Source organism: Salmo salar, chromosome 02 (genome assembly GCF_965601325.2).
Source record: "Salmo salar chromosome 02, fSalSal1, whole genome shotgun sequence".
Classification (NCBI taxonomy): domain Eukaryota; kingdom Metazoa; phylum Chordata; class Actinopteri; order Salmoniformes; family Salmonidae; genus Salmo; species Salmo salar.
The window spans coordinates 48,756,897-48,778,676 of record NC_138292.1 but is presented as its reverse complement, the minus strand read 5'-3'; the positions used below and the strand labels follow the sequence as shown (position 1 = coordinate 48,778,676).

The 21,780-nt window shown below is 43.0% G+C and overlaps 1 protein-coding gene across 2 annotated transcripts; it reads right to left on the bottom strand.

Moving 5' to 3' along the window:
• Positions 1-1,362: 1,362 nt before the first annotated feature.
• Positions 1,363-21,292, bottom strand: serinc2l (serine incorporator 2, like). 2 transcript variants are annotated; one of them, XM_014169511.3, is made up of 10 exons: positions 21,191-21,292; positions 17,026-17,187; positions 12,822-13,009; positions 9,425-9,504; positions 6,200-6,337; positions 5,631-5,800; positions 5,330-5,420; positions 4,698-4,848; positions 4,178-4,387; positions 1,363-3,848 (listed from the first exon to the last, which is right to left on the bottom strand). In XM_014169511.3, exons 1-10 carry the CDS (start codon positions 21,227-21,229, stop codon positions 3,710-3,712), a joined length of 1,368 nt encoding a protein of 455 aa, XP_014024986.1. In that variant the 5' UTR covers positions 21,230-21,292; the 3' UTR covers positions 1,363-3,709. The 2 variants fall into 2 exon arrangements, with proteins under 2 accessions (XP_014024986.1, XP_014024995.1); XM_014169520.3 differs by having other exon boundaries at positions 12,822-12,876.
• Between the last annotated feature and the right edge of the window lie 488 nt (positions 21,293-21,780).

Genomic DNA, 21,780 nt, shown 5'->3' with positions numbered 1-21,780 from the left:
CATAAATCTAGGCTATGTTATTACTTCTAAACAAAATAACTTTTTAGGATTCTCACATGCTTACAATGTTTTGATTCTTGCTTGAACAGTCGCTAAGATTATATTTGGTTGTTGTAATATTCATATGTGAATACATACTGAATTATAATTGGATGCATTTTACCGCCGTATCATACTGTGCGGTGATTGGTTAAGACCACCCAGACGGTTAGGTCATGGGCAGTTGATCGTGGTTGGAGATAGGCTAACATGTAGTTGTAGCTAGTTAATAAAGAGTTATGTTAAGAAACATCCTGTAGTTCTGCGTTTTATTATTTTGTACAAAGTGTACAAAACAAAACAGTTGTGATCTTTGCAAAATAACTATTTTGGATGCAGCAGTTGTTAGCTAGAATGTTAACGCTGTAGCAAAAGGTAGCCAGAGCCATTTTACTGTTTGAAGTCTTTTTAAAGAATAATGCAGTTGATTTGCGACGATGACACATACATTATATTAAGCAGGACATTCATACAAGCCTTAAAATCCAATTATAATCCAAAAGTAGTGTGAAATGCACTCATAAGCAACATGCAAAGTCTTTTTGCTGGCATTCTAAACGAACTCCTTGTTCTGCTACCAACTTGCGCGAGTCACCTTTGTGCGGCAATGTTTGTAAACACAGAAAGGGGTCTATGGAAACTTGCCTAGTGTCACCCCATACACCTGAAAAGCAAACACCCTTTAAAACTAGAATTAGGGTTAACCAAGCATTCAAGTCATGTGCTTGGCATTCTGTCATGGACATAATCAACATTTCCACAGAGGCCATACCACAATAGTTAATGTATGAAGCATCACCGGTCAGACAATTGTCATATTTAAGGCATAGGTTTAACTGAAACTATCAATTCAAAGGTGTTTTAATTTGAGTAATGCCAAAAGAAGTCTTTACATCAAGGGAAAGGGATCAAAAATTGGGACTACTTTTACACAACTGGTACCTAAAAACAAAATATTATATCTATGGCAGTGTAACTTAGTCCCATGTTCCTCAGAAACCTTCAGTGACTTCAGGTTCTGTTTTAAATAACATGATCAATGAACATCAAACAAGTGCAGGTTTGATTTTGTACATGATAAATAGACCCTTGGATAGGCTACAGTGAAAAACAAAAAGTTGCAGTGCCCTCTTCTGTCCCCATCCATCCCCAGTTCCTCCTCAGTCTAATCTCTGATTGTGCTGTGAGGACTGTGGGGTCCCCTTACAGTAGCAATCTGATGGAAATGCTATCATAAACCCAGCAAATAGATAAGCTTTCTCTCTCCGGTGAACTTCCCAAAATAAGAGTCCTTTGGTGTCAATAAGGATCAACAGCATACTGTACAATCAACATCCACAGAGGACAGGTTTATTGGTCACATCACGTTCACTCTTCGCAGTTCTCAAGTTTCTCAGAGCACAGGGTAAAGCTCTGAGCAACCTCAGTCCGTTGATTAGAAAATATCCTTAACATTTCTGTAGTGTCTCCTGTGTAGTGTTTTCTTTACTGTTATCAGATACCAATCATATTTAAGGAGCTTCAGTTCCACCTAGTGGGCAACATGAGCACTAATCTTACTGCAATTGTGAAGAAAGCATTATAGATAGTATACTATCAATTTTTTTTTTTAATACCTTCATGCGATTATGTTGAGGATTTTATTGAAAAAGAGAATTTGCAGATACTGTACCTATATAACCAAACTATGAAATTAGCTGAGACACTCCTTGTGACATGCTAGTCTCGCCATCATTTAACACAAAATGTGGAAGCCACTTTAGTGCAGGTTTGAATTTGTATCTACCAGTAGCTCTTTTTGAAATGCATTAATATAAAAAGGCACTCAATGTTGTTGTCCTCAAAAACACCCTTGATAATTCTTCATTCAATACTGAAGGATCATCACTTGAAATCATGCTTGGGTTAATTCATCTGTATGGGCAATGAACCATAATACATTATGCTCACATGCAACATATACTGTACAATACACTGAGTTTCCATGACAGACTGACCAGGTGAATCTAGCTGAAAGCTATGATCCCTTAAATCCACTTCAATGTTTATCAGAATTTAATTATTGTCTTCAATTTCACTTTTAAACAATCGAATTCACAATACTCAAATGTTTCCACTGGGTCAGCAGGTAGCCTAGTGGTTAGAGCGTTGGGCCAGTAACTGAAAGATTGCTAGATCGAATCCCCAAGCTGACAAGGTAAAAATCTGTCGTTCTGCCCCTGAACAAGGCAGTTAACCCACTGTTCCTAGGCAGTCAATGTAAATAAGAATTTGTTCTTAACTGACTTGCCTAGTTAAATAAAGGTTAAATATTAAATTTTTATAAATTACTATAGTTCAGTCAAGATTCTTCAATAGACCACCAATTTAAATATCTTCTTAGTCCAGGACTACGCTTAATCTGTGTCCGGAAAACTGCTCCCAAGCGATTGACTGTATCGGATCAGAATACGTCGCCTCGCTGCAGATACAAGCATGTACTAGCACTGACCCATGACTATGGCTATAGAAGACCCAGAAACAGGGCTAGAGATGGAGCAGAAACAGAGATGTCTTTAGGGACAGGGCATGGTGTAGCACCAGAGTTAAATGGGCTAAGGTTGGGGTTGAGAGCACTGTTGTACCATTTTCACACTCCTGAGCCAAACCAAGCCTGAGCTGTACTGACCTGAATATGCCTCCACCATAGTTTCTGGAACCGTGCTGGAAAGGATCATGTAAAATAAAATATCTGAGCCAGCACAGTACGGTTCAGATCGGCCCTACGTGAATCAGGCATAGTTGGGGTAGAGAGCTAAGCCTTAGGGTGGGGTAGGTAGGAGGTATTACAACTGACCTCCAGGGTTCAGAAATATGTAGTTAGAGCAGGGGGTAGGTTGATACTTCACAGTCCAGTGAGCTTTAATCAGGATGTGGACATATTAGATTATTTCAGTAAGAGGGCTCAGACTCGGAGAACCCCCTCGAGGGTGTGCCCCCCTGGTTTATCTCCCTCACACACCGTTTCTCTAGGGTTCTGGAGAGGGTCACTCTTAAAGCTCCAGAACTGCGGGAGCTCAGCCAATGAGGGGGAATCTCCAACCTCGGGCACACACTTAATACGTTGTGAATGTATTGTAATGTTTAAAAAAAATGCATAACTGCCTTAATTTTGCTGGACCTCAGGAAGAGTAGCTAATGGGGATCCATAATAAATACAAATACAATCAACTGGAACCAGGCCTACTTTAACAACATGGGAATCCCAACTAATATATTATTGTAATTGTGAGGTAATAAGTGCCTGTTATCAAGTGTTTGCTATAGTTCACTAATGTGCATTCTGGGACAAACCGATGCTCATCTCAGAAGATTGTGTTAAGGTAGACAGAGTTAAGTGCAGTTTTGCATATAGGCAAATAAAATAATTGAATGGCTAAATCAATAAAACATTCTCAGTATGGATATTAAAAGCCCCTTAAAAGCGTCCAATAATACCAAACAATGTAGTGATAACCATACCCCATGCAGCCATGGTAGATAAAAGACCTAACATGTAAAATAAAATAAATCAAAACAAGATTAAACACACCAACAGAGACCAATGCAAAAATGCTGACTCGTATTTAAAAAAAATTATAAACTTCCACACAACATCTTACAAGCCCATGGTGACCCCATGGGGGGCTGTTTAGCTGAAGTCTCGGTCGGGAAACATGAGAGGGGCGAGCAGGGTCCAGAGGTAGAGGCCCAGGCCCAGCCAACTGGAGCTGATCTTCACCCACACAGCTGGCATACTGCTCTGCATGGCCTGGGTGGTGGTGTCAGGCCTGAGGAATGAAGGGAGAAGGTGTCAGTTTAAAGTGTGGATCTTTATAGTAGATTTCTATCCTTGTCTCACCCCCTTAATTTAGACTGATCTGAAAACACAGAACAGGTCATTGCAACATGGTGGATTAATGCTGCCTATCAGGGATTTGCTTTCGCATAGCTTTCACACAAAGGCTATTAAGATTCACCCAAAGAAATATCCCTCCTGATCCCATGGCTTTCAAACTGACAAGGAATACATATCCAATATCACACCTAGAAATATTGTAAAATGTTCTAACATTTCTATAGAGGAGTGGCTCTGATGGTCAGCTGTTGCTGTACTTACTGGTACCAGTTGGTGAGTGTCATCATGATGTAGAGGGAGGCCAGGCAGAGGTGGAAGTGGAAGAAGGAGTAGCTGTAGGTGACCCCTTCCTCCTCATTATCCACGGCCCGTCGCACACCGTCCTCCCCTACCTCGCCCTCTCCTCCATAACCCCCGCCCTCCTCGGTCTGCATCAGCTTGTTCACCTGGGTGTTGCTGGACGAACGGATACTGGGGGAGGGAGTCAAATCAAGCTTTATTTATACAGCACATTTCAGACATGGAATGCAACACTATGTGCTTCACAGGAAAAGAATAAGAAAATAATAACAGAAATATTTACTACACAACAAACATAAGAGGATAAAAAACAAAAGCATAGCAATAAAAACTGACTAAAAAGCACCCTAAGGTAAAGCAAAGCTAAAAAGGTGTGGTCGGAAAGGAAAGAGAATGGAAAAAGTGAACGAGACAGACAGAGAAAGGGAGAAAGAAGAGAGAAGGGGAGAGAGCATGGATTCAAATTGGAGTAGCTAGCTACCTGGCATAGAGAGTGCAGAAGAGGAAGATGACCAAACCCACAATGCTCTGCGCGTCCCACCACTGCACCTGTCCTGGGGCACTGGTGGGTGTGGGCTCGCTGGAGCTGACATTTGACACCAGACTCAGCAGGCTGGGGTTACACTTACGGTCTGAGAGAGACAGACACAGCAAATCAGCCATAGAATGCAGGATAGTTATGGGGAAGAAAAAAAAAAACACAAAGTGACCTGCAGTCTTGAGGAAAGCAACAGCCAGGGCTCTAAACCAACTATCACAACAGATATGCCAAGTGTCTCTTAATTACAACACTTGAGTGCAGGCTCTTGCAGAGACACCCCAACACCTGTCTGAGCTTATCCACGGACCCACTACAAGCACGGGCCATAAGTAGGACCAGGAGTTTTTCCTGACAATGTGACTTAACAAGAAAACAACTCCAGGCCCTAGTAAATGTAACGAGTTGGGGAAGGTGAGTGAACTACCAAAGTCTGCCAAACTCACCAGTAGGAAACACTCATAGTGCTGCAGTGGTTTGGAAAGCAAAGATAAACAACTGGAGGGAGAAAGTCAAAATGACAACAATGGCAGAAACTCTGTTGAAACTGGAATGGGAAAGAGGCTGAGACTCACTTGGGTTGTTGGTCATGGCGGACCAGGTGACATACATGGTGTAGAGGGAGATGAGAGAGGCCTGGAGCAAACCAGACTGGGGCTGGGCTTCCTGTGACACACAAAAACATAGGCACTGGTAAACACATGTATGCAGTGAAACAAATTCATCATCATGCAATGCATACAATTGTCAACATCGTTATCAACAAAAACTGACTAATAAAAGCATTCCCTTACCAAACAATGCATCAATAATTACTGATAATTGCTAAAACTGCCCTCCTTCTCAAATGAAGGAACAATGAAACCGCCACAATACCTGTACTTTGGGCAGGATGGAGACGATGGAGATGATGACGCTGAAAATGAGGTTGAGGCTAATGAAGACTTTGTGCTCGGTGCAGTCGTTAGGCTGGGTGTAGTAGATGTAGAACAGCACCCCTGAGGTGAAGGTCAGTGCGTAGTGGAGGAAGGTGAACGACAACAAGCCTGAGGGAGAGAGGGGCAACATGGAGAGGGTGGGTAAAAACAGTCATGTATGACAAACACCCCCATACTCTTCAGATGCATATACTCATTCTATGTTCTTCTAGAGCAGCAGGGTTCTTCAATCATGGTCCTGGAGAGCCACAAGGTGTGCAGGCTTCTGTTCCAGTCCATTACTACTAACACCACAATCAACGTATCAAGGTTTGATGATTGGTTGATTGGCTAGTTAAATCAGGTATTAGTATATGGCTGGAACAAATGTATGCACACCCTGTGGGTCTCCAGGAGCAGGGTTGAAGAACCCTGCTGCTCTAGAAGAATTAAACACAGTCATGGTAGTATAACTTCTTGAGCAGCATTAAGGTACTGTGTCCTCTGGAGAAATTACTGTAATTGTACCTGCAAACCAGCACTTTGAGTTGCCCTCTTCGGCATTCCCCACCCATATCTTGTTCCAAGAGTGGGCAAAGTCGATGAGAAGGATAAGCTGGATGACGATGAAGATGAACGAGCCAACCACACCAAAGTAAAACCACACTGCCGGGGGAGAAAAGAGATCAATAAACAAATACAACCAACTTCCTGGAACCCATAGCATGTTGATTGACATCAAGTTTAACTAACACTACGGTATTGTGAGGGGATGAAATGTGAGTTTTCCATTGTTTATAAAAGTATACACCACATGACCAAAAGTATATGGAAACCTGGTCGTCAAACATCTCATTCCAAAATTATAGGCATTGATAAGGAGATGGTCCCCCCCTTTGCTGCTATAACAGCCTCCACTCTTCTGGGAAGGCTTTCTACTAAACTCAGCAAAAATAGAAATGTCCTCTCACTGTAAACTGTGTTAATTTTCAGCAAACTTAACATGTGTAAATATTTGTATGAACACAAGATTCAACAACTGAGACATAAACTGAACAAGTTCCACAGACATGTGCCTAACAGAAATGGAAAAATGTGTCCCTGAACAAGGGTTGGGGGGGGGGGGGGGGTGTCAAAAGTAACAGTTAGTATCTGGTGTGGCCACCAGCTGCCTTAAGTACTGCAGTGCATCTCCTCCTCATGGACTGCACCAGATTTGCCAGTTCTTGCTGTGAGATGTTACCCCACTCTTCCACCAAGGCACGTGCAAGTTCCCGGACATTTCTGGGGGCAATGGCCCTAGCCCTCACCCTCCAATCAAATAGGTCCCAGATGTGCTCAATGGGATTGAGATCTGGGCTCTTCGGTGGCCATGGCAGAACACTGACATTCCCGTCTTGCAGGAAATCCCGCACAGAACGAGCAGTATGGCTGGTGGCATTGTCATGCTGGAGGGCCATGTCAGGATGAGCCTTCAGGAAGGGTACCACATGAGGGAGGTGGATGTCTTCCCTGTAACGCACAACGTTGAGATTGCCTGCAATGACAACAAGCTCAGTCCGATGATGCTGTGACACATCGCCACAGACCATGACGGACCCTCCACCTCCAAATCGATCACGCTCCAGAGTAAATCCGACCATCACCCCTGGTGAGACAAAACCGTGACTCGTCAGTGAAGAGCACTTTTTGCCAGTCCTGTCCAGTCCAGCGACGGTGGGTTTGTGCCCATAGGCGACGTTGATGCCGGTGATGTCTGGTGAGGATCTGCCTTACAACAGGCCTACACGCCCTCAGTCCAGCCTCTCTCAGCCTATTGAGGACAGTCTGAGCACTGATGGAGGGATTGTGCGTTCCTGGTGTAACTCGGGCAGTTGTTGTTGCCATCCTGTACCTGTCCCACAGCTGTGATGTTCGGATGTACCGATCCTGTGCAGGTGTTGTTACACGTGATCTGCCACTGCGAGGACGATCAGCAGTCCGTCCTGTCTCCCTGTAGCGCTGTCTTAGGCATCTCACAGTACGGACATTGCAATTTATTGCCCTGGCCACATCTGCAGTCCTCATGCCTCCTTGCAGCATGCCTAAGGCACGTTCACGCAGATGGGCAGGGACTCTGGGCATCTTTCTTTTGGTGTTTTTCAGAGTCAGTAGAAAGGCCTCTTTACTGTCCTAAGTTTTCATAACTGTGACCTTAATTGCCTAACGATCAGCAGTGCTGTTGGTGTCTTAACGACTGTTCCACAGGTGCATGTTAATGAATTGTTTATGGTTCATTGAACAAGCATGGGAAACAATGTTTAAACCCTTTACAATGAAGATCTGTGAAGGAATTTTACGAATTATCTTTGAAAGACAGGGTCCTGAAAAAGGGCCGTTTCTTTTTTTGCTGAGTTTAGATGTTGAAACATTGTTTCGGGGACTTGCTTCCATTCAGCCACAAGAGCTTTAGTGAGGTCGGGCACTGATGTTAGGCAATTAGGACTGGCTCGCAGTCGGCGTTCCAATTCATCCCAAAGGTGTTTCTGTATGGACCTTGCTTTGTGCACTGGGGCATTGACATGTTAAAACAGGAAAGGGCCTTCCCCAAACTGTTGCCACAAAGTTGGCGGCACAGAATCATCTAGAATGTCATTGAATGCTGTAGCGTTAAGATTTTCCTTCACTGGAACTAAGGGTCCCAGCCTGAACCATGAAAAACAGTCCCAGACCATTATTTCTCCTCCACCAAACTTTACAGTTGGCACTACGCATTGGGGAAGGTAGCGTTCTGCCAGATGGTGAAGCGTGATTCATCACCCCACTGTTCCAGAGTCCAATGGCGGCAAGCTTTACACCACTCCAGACCATTTTTTAAATCACTTCAGCACTCGCCGGTCCCGTTCTGTGAGCGTGTGTGGCGTACCACTTCGCAGCTGAGCCGTTGTTGCACTTAGACGTTTCCACTTCACAATAACAACACTTACAGTTGACCGGGGCAGCTCTAAGCAGTGCAGAAATTTGACAAACTGACTTGTTGGAATGGTGGCATCCTATAACGGTCACTGAGCTCTTCAGTAAGGCCATTCTACTGCTAATGTTTGTCTATGGAGATTGCATGGTGGTGTACTTGATTTTATACACCTTTCAGCAATGAGTGTGGCTGAAATAGCCTAATCCACTAATTTGAAGGGGTGTCCACATACTTTTGTATATACAGTGTATAACATTGTGATTATTGTGCTTTGCCTATAGGTTCACTTCTGGCATATTCAGAGTAAAATTACTTTCCCTCTCCTACTTCCTTTATCAAATATCACGTGGCTATTTTCGAATCCATTATAATTTTTAGCTTGGTAATAAATAGGATAAATATTTTAGTTTATATAAACACAGTGCAGACTATATAAAAAAGTAATTGCTTTCTTTCTTGCAGTAAACAATGTGCTAGTTCAACAGAATTAAATTGGCTTCTACATTCTTTGATTACTTCCCAGTAATTGGCTAAAGATAAATATCAGGTTTGGTGAGCCTTCAAAGGCAATTTTTTTGATTTGTCTCATTGTGTTTGTTCACAAGAGCATAAACAGCATACTTTACATATAATAACTCAATCACTATAGCTTGAGGATCTTTCAGAGGTAAAATGTTTTTCACCGATGCACTGTACCTTGAACATGATAATGTTCCTGTTTTGCTAGTCATTTGCCAATGATTATGCCAGTACTGTCAGACGTCACTTGACAGTCATTTAAAGTTGAATCATCAAAGTACCAGTATGGAAGGTTCCATCCGGGATGAAGAAGGCTCCCACAGTGATGCCGACCAGGATCAGAAACTTAAAGAACCAGAAACTGGGGATAAAACACAGGTTTCATCAAAAAAAGCATAGTACGTAAAAACAAAACTGAGTATTTTCATGAGTCGTCTCTAAGAGAAGCCAGTGAACTTGATCCTGAAAGTTATTAAAAGGTCTTATATATGATTTAAATCGGGTACTTTTTTTATGGGGGCAGTATTTGCACGGCCGGATAAAAAACGTACCCGATTTAATCTGGTTACTACTCCTGCCCAGTAACTAGAATATGCATATAATTAGTAGATCTGGATAGAAAACACTCTAAAGTTTCTAAAACTGTTTGAATGGTGTCTGTGAGTATAACAGAACTCATATGGCAGTCAAAATCCCGAGACAGATCCTAACAGGAAGTGGAAATCTGATTTGTGGAATCACCTTCAGCACTTTGCCTATAAAACACACCATGAGTTAGGATTCATTGAGCACTTCCTAAGGCTTCCACTAGATGTCAACAGTCTTTACAAAGTGGTTTGAGTCTTCTATGGTAGAAACTGACCCAAAGAGAGGCTTGGGAAGTTGGTCACAGGGGGAGGGCCATTACTACTATGACGCGGGCGCCCATGGGAACCCTTTTGTTTCCGAAACGTTTAGTAAGACAATGCAATCGTCCGCCTTGAATATTATTGAAGCTCTGGTTGAAAAAGGCCCAAAAGATTTATGTTATACAACGTTTGAACGAACGTAAATATATTTTTTTGCACATTCGTGACGACAAGTCCCGCGCGCTTCAGTACATTATGAGTAGCCTTCGGAACGGGCTAACAAGAAGGAACTATTGGGACATAAATTAACTTTTTCGAACAAAACTACATTTGTTGTGGACCTGGGATTCCTGGAAGTGCCTTCTGATGAAGATAATCAAAGGTAAGGGAATATTTACAATAGTATATTTGATTTGAGATGGTTCCAAGATGGCGCTAACATGTATTGCCTAGCCTATTTTTCTGAGCATACCACGTTGTTTATTGCAAAGTGTGATTTCCCAGTAAAGTTATTTTTAAATCTGGCAATGCGGTTGCATTCACGAGATGTTAATCTATAATTCTTTGAATGACAATATTACATTTTAACAATGTTTTCGAATAGTAATTTTGTAAATTGTAGCGCTGATCCACCGGAAGCATTTGAGGGAAAATATTTTCTGAACATCACGCGCCGATGTAAAATGCTGTTTTTATATACACTGCTCAAAAAAATAAAGGGAACACTTAAACAACACAATGTAACTCCAAGTCAATCACACTTCTGTGAAATCAAACTGTCCACTTAGGAAGCAACACTGATTGGCAATACATTTCACATGCTGTTGTGCAAATGGAATAGACAACAGGTGGAAATTATAGGCAATTAGCAAGACACCCCCAATAAAGGAGTGGTTCTGCAGGTGGGGACCACAGACCACTTCTCAGTTCCTATGCTTCCTGGCGGATGTTTTGGTCACTTTTGAATGCTGGTGGTGCTTTCACTCTAGTGGTAGCATGAGACGGAGTCTACAACCCACACAAGTGGCTCAGGTAGTGCAGCTCATCCAGGATGGTACATTAATGTGAGCTGTGGCAAGAAGGTTTGCTGTGTCTGTCAGCGTAGTGTCCAAAGCATGGAGGCACTACCAGGAGACAGGCCAGTACATCAGGAGACGTGGAGGAGGCCGTAGGAGGGCAACAACCCAGCAGCAGGACCACTACCTCCGCCTTTGTGCAAGGAGGAGCAGGAGAAGCACTGCCAGAGCCCTGCAAAATGACCTCCAGCAGGCCACAAATGTGCAGGTGTCTGCTCAAACGGTCAGAAACAGACTCCATGAGGGTGGTATGAGGGCCCGACGTCCACAGGTGGGGGTTGTGCTTACAGCCCAACACCGTACAGGACGTTTGGCATTTGCCAGAGAACACCAAGATTGGCAAATTCGCCACTGGCGCCCTGTGCTCTTCACAGATGAAAGCAGGTTCACACTGAGCACGTGACAGAGTCTGGAGACGCCGTGGAGAACGTTCTGCTGCCTGCAACATCCTCTAGCATGACCGGTTTGGCGGTGGGTCAGTCATGGTGTGAGGTGGCATTTCTTTGGGGGGCCGCACAGCCCTCCATGTACTTGCCAGAGGTAGCCTGACTGCCATTAGGTACCGAGATGAGATCCTCAGACCCCTTGTGAGACCATATGCTGGTGCGGTTGGCCCTGGGTTCCTCCTAATGCAAGACAATGCTAGACCTCATGTGGCTGGAGTGTGTCAGCAGTTCCTGCAAGAGGAAGGCATTGATGCTATGGACTGGCCCGCCCGTTCCCCAGACCTGAATCCAATTGAGCACATCTGGGACATCATGTCTCGCTCCATCCACCAACGCCACGTTGCACCACAGACTGTCCAGGAGTTGGTGGATGCTTTAGTTCAGGTCTGGGAGGAGATCCCTCAGGAGACCATCCGCCACCTCATCAGGAGCATGCCCAGGTGTTGTAGGGAGGTCATACAGGCACGTGGAGGCCACACACACTACTGAGCCTCATTTTGACTTGTTTTAAGGACATTACATCAAAGTTGGATCAGCCTGTAGTGTGGTTTTCCACTTTAATTTTGAGTGTGACTCCAAATCCAGACCTCCATGGGTTGATAAATTGGATTTCCATTGATTATTTTTGTGTGATTTTGTTGTCAGCACATTCAACTATGTAAAGAAAAAAGTATTTAATAAGATTATTTATTTCATTCAGATCTAGGATGTGTTTAAGGGTTCCCTTTATTTTTTTGAGCAGTATATAAATATGAACTTTATCGAACAAAAAATGCTTGTATTGTGTAACATGATGTCCTAGGAGTGTCATCTGATGAAGATTTTCAAAGGTTAGTGCTGCATTTAGCTGTGTTTTGGGTATTTGTGATGCATGCTAGTTGCTTTGAAAATGGCAGTGTGATTTTTTTTGGCAGGGTACTCTCCTAACAATCTAATGTTTTGTTTTTGCTGTAAAGCCTTTTTGAAATCGGACAACGTGGTTCGATTCAGGAGAGGTGTATCTATAAAATGGTGTAAAATAGTCATATGTTTGAGAAATTGAAGTTATAGCATATAGAGGTATTTGTATTTTGCGCGACGCGATTCCACTGGCTGTTGACTAGGCAAGCGTCCCACGTTCCCAGACAGGTTAAGCAAGGCGCTTAAGCCACCACAACACCTATTCTGCAGGCGCCCAGTGTTGCAGCCCCCCGCTCCAACCTGTATATGTGTCTTTCAGAGAGGCTGGGAAAAAGCCAAAGTCAAATTTTGGTTGGACCTTGTGTACAATTGATGAATAAAGTGATCTAAATCTTAATTGGAGCTCACCCATTCTGAATGTCTGCACGCGGATCTTTGCTGCTCTGGACGCGGACCATGATGGCTGAGAAGAGGAAGAAGAAGCAGGTCATGGCGAAGCACATGCGGTACACCGACTTGTAGCCCACAATGACATCACAGTTAAACTGGTTCTCCATGCCTGGTATGGTGCTCGCACCCTGACAGAAGCCTGGGATCTAGAAGGGGAAAGGACAAAAAGGGCATTTCAATGTCATTTTGAGTAGCGTTTCTAAAAAGACATCGTCACAGAAAGTGCTAGAAGAATTTTTTGTTTTACTCATAGGAAATGAATTCAGGTGTTACGCTCTTAAGTCACACATGTTGACATTGTCCGACAAATACTTACGCCACACACACTAGTGATGCACAACCCGCAGTCCCCACGGTTATATACACGGGGCAGGCGGGTTTAGGGTCATGAAATGTTGTGTAGATAAAGGGCAGGTGGGTGGAGGTCAGGGCATACAATTTTTTTGGTCCACCAGCCACTGCGGCAGGTAGATTAAAAAAATCTACCGACCACTCAGATTTTTCACCAGCCCCCCCCCCCCCCCCCCCCCCCAAAAAAACTAATTGCACCAACAAAACACACAAAAAATGATGAGCATGCTTTGTAATGTTTCTAAAACAAATGTATAACCAGTAAGAAGTAATGTGGTATATTGTTTAATTTAACTTCAGTGTTCGTACAGACAGTGGCAAGTCAAATTCAAGGACTTAAGTACTTTTTCAAGCACTAGTATTTATTTTCAAGGACCATCAATTTGTAATAGTTCCTATTATGCAATTGTTTCTAGTCGCCACAAGATCGCAGTATATCGCCACAACCTCATGAAAAAACCCAAATTAAGTTAGTATTTATCACGCATTTATATTTCTGTTCAGTGTACATGATAACATTAATTTGTTTTTATATTTAAATTGCCTTAATATTTGACAAAATGTTATGTCCCACAGACTGTCCCAACACATAATGACATGAAAGTGAAATCTGACAGTGTAAAAGGCACTTAGAATATCATTTTAGAGTCAACTATACCCATTTGAAGAGAAACAGTTTATTAATGTGTTTAATAAGATTAAAGATTCTTTCAGGGAACCCTATTTACATTTTAAGGGACCCCACATGGGTCTCGGATCCCAAGTTTGGGAACCACTGTCCTACTAACCTCTCCCTGCTTGCTTCAATGCTTCCTCTTCCTTTGCATCTCATTTGCCTCCTTCATTGCAGCCTGACTCACCACTGTCTGTCTCACTACTCTCTGTAAATAAAAGGTATTTTGTTATGAGAAATTATAGTAGCCCATCTTTTGATTATAGCTAGCTTAATTTCAGTCAACTTCTCCTGCTGAGGTCAGGCTCCATTCTACGTTAGCTTCTAACTTCATCCTTCTGGCCAGCTAGTTATAGCTAGCTACCTGGCTAATAGCCAGAGCCCTTGAGCTACCTAGAAAAACAATTTAAATTTTTTCAATTGAACCTTTATTTAACATCTGACTGAAATATCAGTGACTATTTACCAGTTGTACACTCATTCTCCAAGAGTTAGGGGGTTTTTGTTTGGGGGATGTCTGTTGACACGGCATGAGTCGATGGATGTTAAAAAATTCCCACTGTCAGCGGCGTCTCTCTGCCACTTGCAGGCCTGGACTGAGGTAGTTCGTTTCACCTCTCGGCCCATGTCGTGGGCGGAGTTTCCCGTTGGACAGTGGTGAATGAATGCACTGCTAAACAAGGCAAATCCGGGGTAGCAGGCGAACATTACGAACAGACATGAATCATTCATGATTCCACTCGTTCGCAAAGGTAGGCATGATTAGAACTCAGATCAAAAAGCCTTTGAGCATTGATCAATGCAATAATAAATGGGTAAATGATAATTAACAAAATAAAAAGATGAGTAAACCCAATTTCACAAATAAAAAGATGCGTAAACGACATTTACCCTCCACTAAATCCCTGGTTGGGTCTGGTAAAACCCATTCATAAACATCAATGCCAGGCAGGATTAAATTTGCCTGGAAGTTTAGCTATCGATGTTACATTTGGCAGCACTTCAGTCAGTTCTGTACCTGCCTGGCTGAGTGCCAGTGTGTTTGGAATGAGCAAGCTTGCAAGACCAATACATTTTTCTAATATTTCTCATATTAACGTATTTGATCGTTTTCTGTTCTCCTCACATTTTAATTCAGTTACTTCTCAAGTACAAATTTGAGACAATGTCAGATTTTCAAGGTATTCCAGTACTTGAATTTCAGCGTGCCAAATTCATTAAGCACCTTGTGCGAACCCTGACATTTTTTGTGTCCTTTAACCAAAATATCACAGATGAGACAAAAAAATGTCAGGGTTCGCACAAGGTGCTTAAAGTACTTGAATTTGGCACGCTGAAATTCAAGTACGGGAATACCTTGAAAATCAGACATTTTCCTCAAATTGGTATTTGAAAAGTACTTGAAATAAAATCAGTGCCAGATTACCGTGGTAGCGACTCTAATCATGTTTGTGTCTGTGAGATTGAGTCTGACTAGTAGAAGAAGCGTTGTATTCTCTTCCCGAGCAGTTGAAACTCAAACAGAAAAACAACCTAGCTTGTGAACAAAACTATGTATACTAAACAAAAATATAAAACGAAACATGTAAGATGTTAGTCCCATGTTTCCTGAGCTGAAATAAAAGATCCCAGAAATGCTCTATACACACAAAAAGCTTATTTCTCTCTAATGTTTTGACCAAATTTCTTTACAGCCCTGTTAGTGAGCATTTCTCCTTTGCCAAGATAATCCATCCACCTGACAGGTGTGGCATATCAAGAAAATGATTAAAACCACTACGGGATCGGTCCCCCCCGCGGGACGGTTGAGCTAACGTAGATTGTAAGTATCAAAAATAAATAGCCTAACTGCTTTTGAGAACAGGCAGAAAAAAATTATGTGGATCCACTGAGGCAAAAAGGACAAAGTTAGAGTTTAATTCAATAAGAGAAAACCTGTGAAATGGAGTTGAAAATTAAGAAGGGTAGGCCAGAAAAGTAGGCTAATGTTTGGGAAAGATTGTTAAGAGGATGATAGCAGTGCCTATGTTGTGTGTGATGATTGTCCTATACAAATTTGACAGTCACAAGACAGGGACTTCAATCAAATAGGCCTAGGGAACCATAGCCTACTGTTCAGATGGGTTTAATAGAAACTGAAATCTGGACCCTGACTGAAGGGCTATAACCTCTCATATAGTCTTAATATTAACTCCTGTAGAATTAAGAATTTATTGCAGTAAAATTATACACCAAATGTATATTTTGAATGGGGAGTGGAGAATAGGATTTCTTTCTTTCAGCATCTTGAGAAAATACAAATGCGTAGTCAGGGACCATCTGTAGAGGTGCTATCTTTATCAGCATTATAAAAGCTGATAGCATTTCAACCACATAAAATATGTATACAAGCTGAATTGAAATCTTATCAGAAACATTCTGGGTTGTTTTCACAGCTTCGATTCCTTACACCGATCAAACTTATGCAATTTTGCAGAGAAAATTGCTCCCATTTTCTTTTGTTAATGCACTTTCTCCCCGGTCCCTAAATGCATGTGCTCCGTGAAAGAAGTAGAGATGACAGAACACTTTACCGATATCAACTAGATTGAAGTGTCCATTCTATAATTTATGACATTATTCTGGTCTAATTTGACAAGTTCACTTACAAATAGCCTACCAAATTGTTGGAAATTATAAGCAGAAACATATCTAAATTAGGCAACAACAAAAAAATCCTGCACCCCCTGTCAAAAAATCGTTACACCATCTTGGACTGTAGCCAAAGCACATTTTCGATATTTGCAGGATAGGGTCGGGTGCGGGCCTCAGACATTCACTTAATCACATATAGTCGGGTGGTTGCGGATGGTTTATTAGCAATTGCGGATGGATTATCACTACAGTCCCTGGTTCGAATCCAGGCTGAATCACATCCGACCGTGATTGGGAGTCCCATAGGGCGGCGTACAATTGGCCCAGCGTCGTCCGGGTTTGGCCGGGGTAGGCCGTCATTGTAAATAAGAATTTGTTCTTAACTGACTTGCCTAGTTAAATAAAGGTTAAATAAAAAAATGTAACTGTGTAATTGCAGGCAGGTGCGGTTGAACAAACAGCTGAACAAACAGCACCACTAACACACTGACAGGAGTGTCTTACTTTTTGGAGCTGTGCCTCCATGCCAGGGAGGATCATGATGACAGACACCAGGGTCCCTAGGAGTAGAAAGAAGGAGAACACCAGCCGGGTGACGGTGGAGTTTCTGGAGGAGGGACAGCAGCCACATAGCAAACACGGAGCGGAGCCACACAGACAGGAGGCCTAGTGGAGAAAGAAGTGAGAAAGGAGAGCACACATTGAACAGTAGCCTGGTGGAGGTTCCAGAATGAATACATCTGTACAACGTTGTTAGTCACTTGTTTTATGAACAGACTGTATGCTAATGTCTTGGTGGAATCTCAGCAACAAGACAAAATTATACATGGAATCATATTGAAGGATTGAAGGAGGAAGTCATTCCAATCCAAGATGGTATAGCAGTCGGGCGTGTGTTTGTCTTGTCCCGTGTTAATTAGTCTGTAAATAGTCTGTTTTTCGTATACATTTTAATCTCACTTTCCATCTACGGACTAAACATACTTTCCTGCAACCCGCCTCACCCAATGTGGTACAGATCTGGTATTTGTTTTATACCTTATAACTGGAACCTCCATTAGAAGCTAGCCAGCAAACTAGCTACTAGTCATTGCTTGCCACTGCTAGCGGTCTTCACCTTCAGCTCGGACACCACCCAGCTTTAGCTCAGACAATTACCTGCCAGTCTGCACAGCGCAATATCAACCCAGAGCATATCAGACTGCTTTTCTCCACCACATCACAGGATTCCTGCCGCACGCTCTGGACCATTACACCGGATTATCGCAGCTAGCTAGCGGCTACAGTTGTAACCGAGTGGCTACTGTTGGCTAATGCCTTTGTCCTGAAGCAAGCAGCATTAGCCTCGAGCTAGGCCCATCTCCCGGCCAGTCGACGGAGTACACCAGCTAATTCTTGGGCTACAATACCTCTTTTGCCAATTGGCCTGGACCCTTTATTGTCAACACGGAGCCCCGCCGATCCATCACGACTGGTCTGCCGATGTAACCGCCCGATGTGGTTTCAACAGGCTTTTCTGTTGCTATGTCGCTGAAGACCCATCTGCTAGCCCCGGCCCGCTAGCTTTCTGAACGCCGTGTCTCCCGCTCGCCTAGCGTAGAAGCGACTACCGAACGGCTCCTTGACTCACCTATTGCTGCTCATTGGACCCTATGATCACTCGGCTACACAGCTGATGCCTGCTGGTCTGTTCATTAACACTGTAAATCATCATGTTTATCTGTCGGCCCCAGCCTCAAACTCAGGTCCTGTGTGTACCTAACTGACCCTCTCTACCATTCATCGCCACTTACGCATTGTTGTCTTAGCTCACCCGACCAACACCCGTTATTGCTTTATGCCTATCTCTAATGTCAATATGCCTTGTCTACTGCCGTTTCAGTTAGTTATTATTGTTTCATTTCACTGTAGAGCCCGCAGTCCTGCTCAACATGCCTTAGATAGCTCTTCTGTCCCACCCCCCACGCATGCGGAGGCCTCACCTGGCTTAACTGGTGCCTCCAGACACAAGCTCTCTCATCGTCACTCAATGCCTAGGTTTACCTCAACTGTACTCACATCCTACCATACCCTTGTCTGTACATTATGCCCTGAATCTATTCTACCACGCCCAGAAATCTGCTCCTTTCATTCTCTGTTCCCAACGCACTAGACGACCAGTTCTTATAGCCTTTAGCCGTACCATTATCCTACTCCTCCTCTGGTGATGTAGAGGTTAACCCAGGCCCTGTAGCCCCCAGTTCTACACCCATTCCCCAGGCGCACTCATTTGTTGACTTCTGTAACCGTAAATGCCTTGGTTTCATGCATGTTAACATCAGAAGCCTCCTCCCTAAGGTTGTTTCATGCACTGCTTGAGCACACTCCTCCAACCCTGATGTCCTAGCCTTGTCTGAATCCTGGCTTAGGAAGGCCACCAAAAATTCTGAAAACTCCATCCCCAACTACAACATTTTCCATCAAGATAGAACTGCCAAAGGGGGCGGTGTTATAATCCACTGCAGAGATAGCCTGCAGAGTTCTGTCTTACTATCCAGGTCAATGCCCAAACAGTTCGAGCTTCTACTTAAAAAAATCCACTTTTCCAGAAATAAGTCTCTCACTGTTGCCGCTTGTTATAGACCCCCCTCAGCCCCCAGCTGTGCCCTGGACACCATATGTGAATTGATTGCCACCCATCTATCTTCAGAGGTCGTACTGTTAGCTGACCTAAATTGGGATATGCTGAACACCCCGGCCGTCCTACAATCTAAGCTAGATGCCCTCAATCTCACACAAATTATCAAGGAACCTACCAGGTACAACCCTAAATCCGTAAACATGGGCACCCTCAGATATCATCCTGACCAATTTGCTCTCCAAATACAACTCTGCTGTCTTCAACCAGGATCTCAGCAATCATTGCCTGCGTCCGTAATGGGTCCGCGTTCAAACGACCACCCCTCATCACTGTGAAACGCTCCCTAAATTATAATCGACCTGGCCCGGGTATCCTGGAAGGATATTGACCTCATCCCGTCAGTAGAGGCTGCCTGGTTGTTCTTTAAATGCTAGTTCTGAACGTCACATGCTAATGTAAAAAGCTGGTTTTTGATATAAATACGAACTTGATTGAACAAAACATGCATGTATTGTATAACATAATGTCCTAAGATTGTCATCTGATGAAGATCATCAAAAGTTAGTGCTGCATTTAGCTGTGGTTTGGGTTTATGTGACAGTATATGCTAGCTTGAAAAATGGGTGTCTGATTATTTCTGGCTGGGTACTCTGCTGACATAATCTAATGTTTTGCTTTCGTTGTAAACCCTTTTTGAAATCGGACAGTGTGGTTAGATTAACGAGAGTCTTGTCTTTAAAATTATGTAAAATAGTCATATGTTTGAGAAATTGAAGTAATAGCATTTCTAAGGTATTTGAATAACGCGCCACGGGATTCCACTGGCTGTTACGTAGGTGGGACGAAATCGTCCCACTGGCCCTAGAGAGGTTAATCGGTAGCGACATTTTTTGGGGGTCCTACAATAATCGGCATCGAAAAATCATAATCGGTCGACCTCTACACTCTACTCAGCAAATTGGATGTAGTCTACCACAGTGCCATCCGTTTTGTTACTAAAGCCCTATATACTACTCACCACTGCAACCTGTATGCTCTCGCTGGCTGGCCCTCACTGCATATCTGTCGCCAAACCCACTAGCTCCAGGTCATCTATAAGTCTTTGCTAGGTAAAGCCCCGCCTTATCTCAGCTCACTGGTCACCATAGCAACACCCACCCATAGCAAGCGCTCCAGCAGGTATATTTCACTGGTCATCCCCAAAGCCAACACCTCATTTGGCCACCTTTCCTTCCAGTTCTCTGCTGCCAATGACTGGAACGAATTGCTGAAGCTGGAGACTTAGATCTCCCTCACTAACTATAAGCGTCAGCTGTCAGAGCAGCTTACCGATCACTGCACCTGTACACAGCCCATCTACCTCATCCCGTAGTATTTTTGCTCTTTCACACCCCAGTATCTCTACTTGCACATCATCATCTGTACATCTATCACTCCAGTGTTAATGCTAAATTGTAATTATTTCGCTACTATGGCCTATTTATTGCCTTACCTCCCTAATCTTACTACATTTGCACACTGTATATAGATTTTGTTATTGTGTTATTGACTGCACGTTTGTCTATCCCAAAAACAACTTCTTTTTTTTGTCGCAATGCTTTGCGTTATCTTGGCCAGGTCGCAGGTGTAAATGAGAAGTTGTTCTCAACTGGTCTACCTGGTTAAATAAAGGTGAAATAAAATAAATAAAAAATTAACACATTATGAGACAGAGAAACTATGGAGCCTATGGATCAAACTGAAGGCGAATAATCAAAACATTACTGGGTAATGGTAACTGAAGCAAAATACTAGTTATCTTCGTATTTATGCCAGCAAGCAAACATGTCTAGCTAGCTATAGGACCAGAATATGGGTTTACAGGAGACGTTGAATATGGCGATAAAGGAGAAGCGCCATATTCAACGTTTCCTGTAAATCCAGATTCTGCTTTCGCTAGCGATACGACGTTCTAGCTTGCTAAGACCATTGACCAATTGCTAGCTAGCTAACCCCGATGTCACCAAACACAGAAACGGCAGCATGAAAGGATTTTGTTGTGCTACTTACACAGCTAGCAAGGGAACACAAGGCCATGCAAGCCCCCATTTTCTAAGCGATGTCCTCTTCTTCTCTGGTATTATGGCGGTCCACAAACAAACGTTAAAGGTGCATGCCGCCACCTACTGTACGGGTAGTGAACGAATTAAAATCCATTGCTGGGAAAGGGGAAAAAATATTCATAATTCAATACAAAGATGTAATACATCATCAGGGGTTTCAGCCATTACATTCACCACATTTGGCTCCATGTAAACTACAATTCCGACGCTGTATTAACGTTTAGAAACGTCAATCATTGCTTTCTAAACGGTTTTCTAAACATGCTAATATGCTCCCCTTAAAAAACATTGCAGTTTTGAAACTGCAGTAAAAGTGCAGTAACTGCAGTCCACTGTGGTATTTTAGATGCAGTAATTGCAGCATACTGCACTCTAACTACAGTTATACTGCCCTCTGACTGCATTTGTTTTGTGTGTAAGGGCCTTATCTTTCATGTCAGCGAGAAATAAGCTTAATTAAATAGAAAAATACACTTACTGTAGGAGTTTTGCACAGATCCATACACTGTGTGTTCTAGGTGACCCCAGTTGACGAAC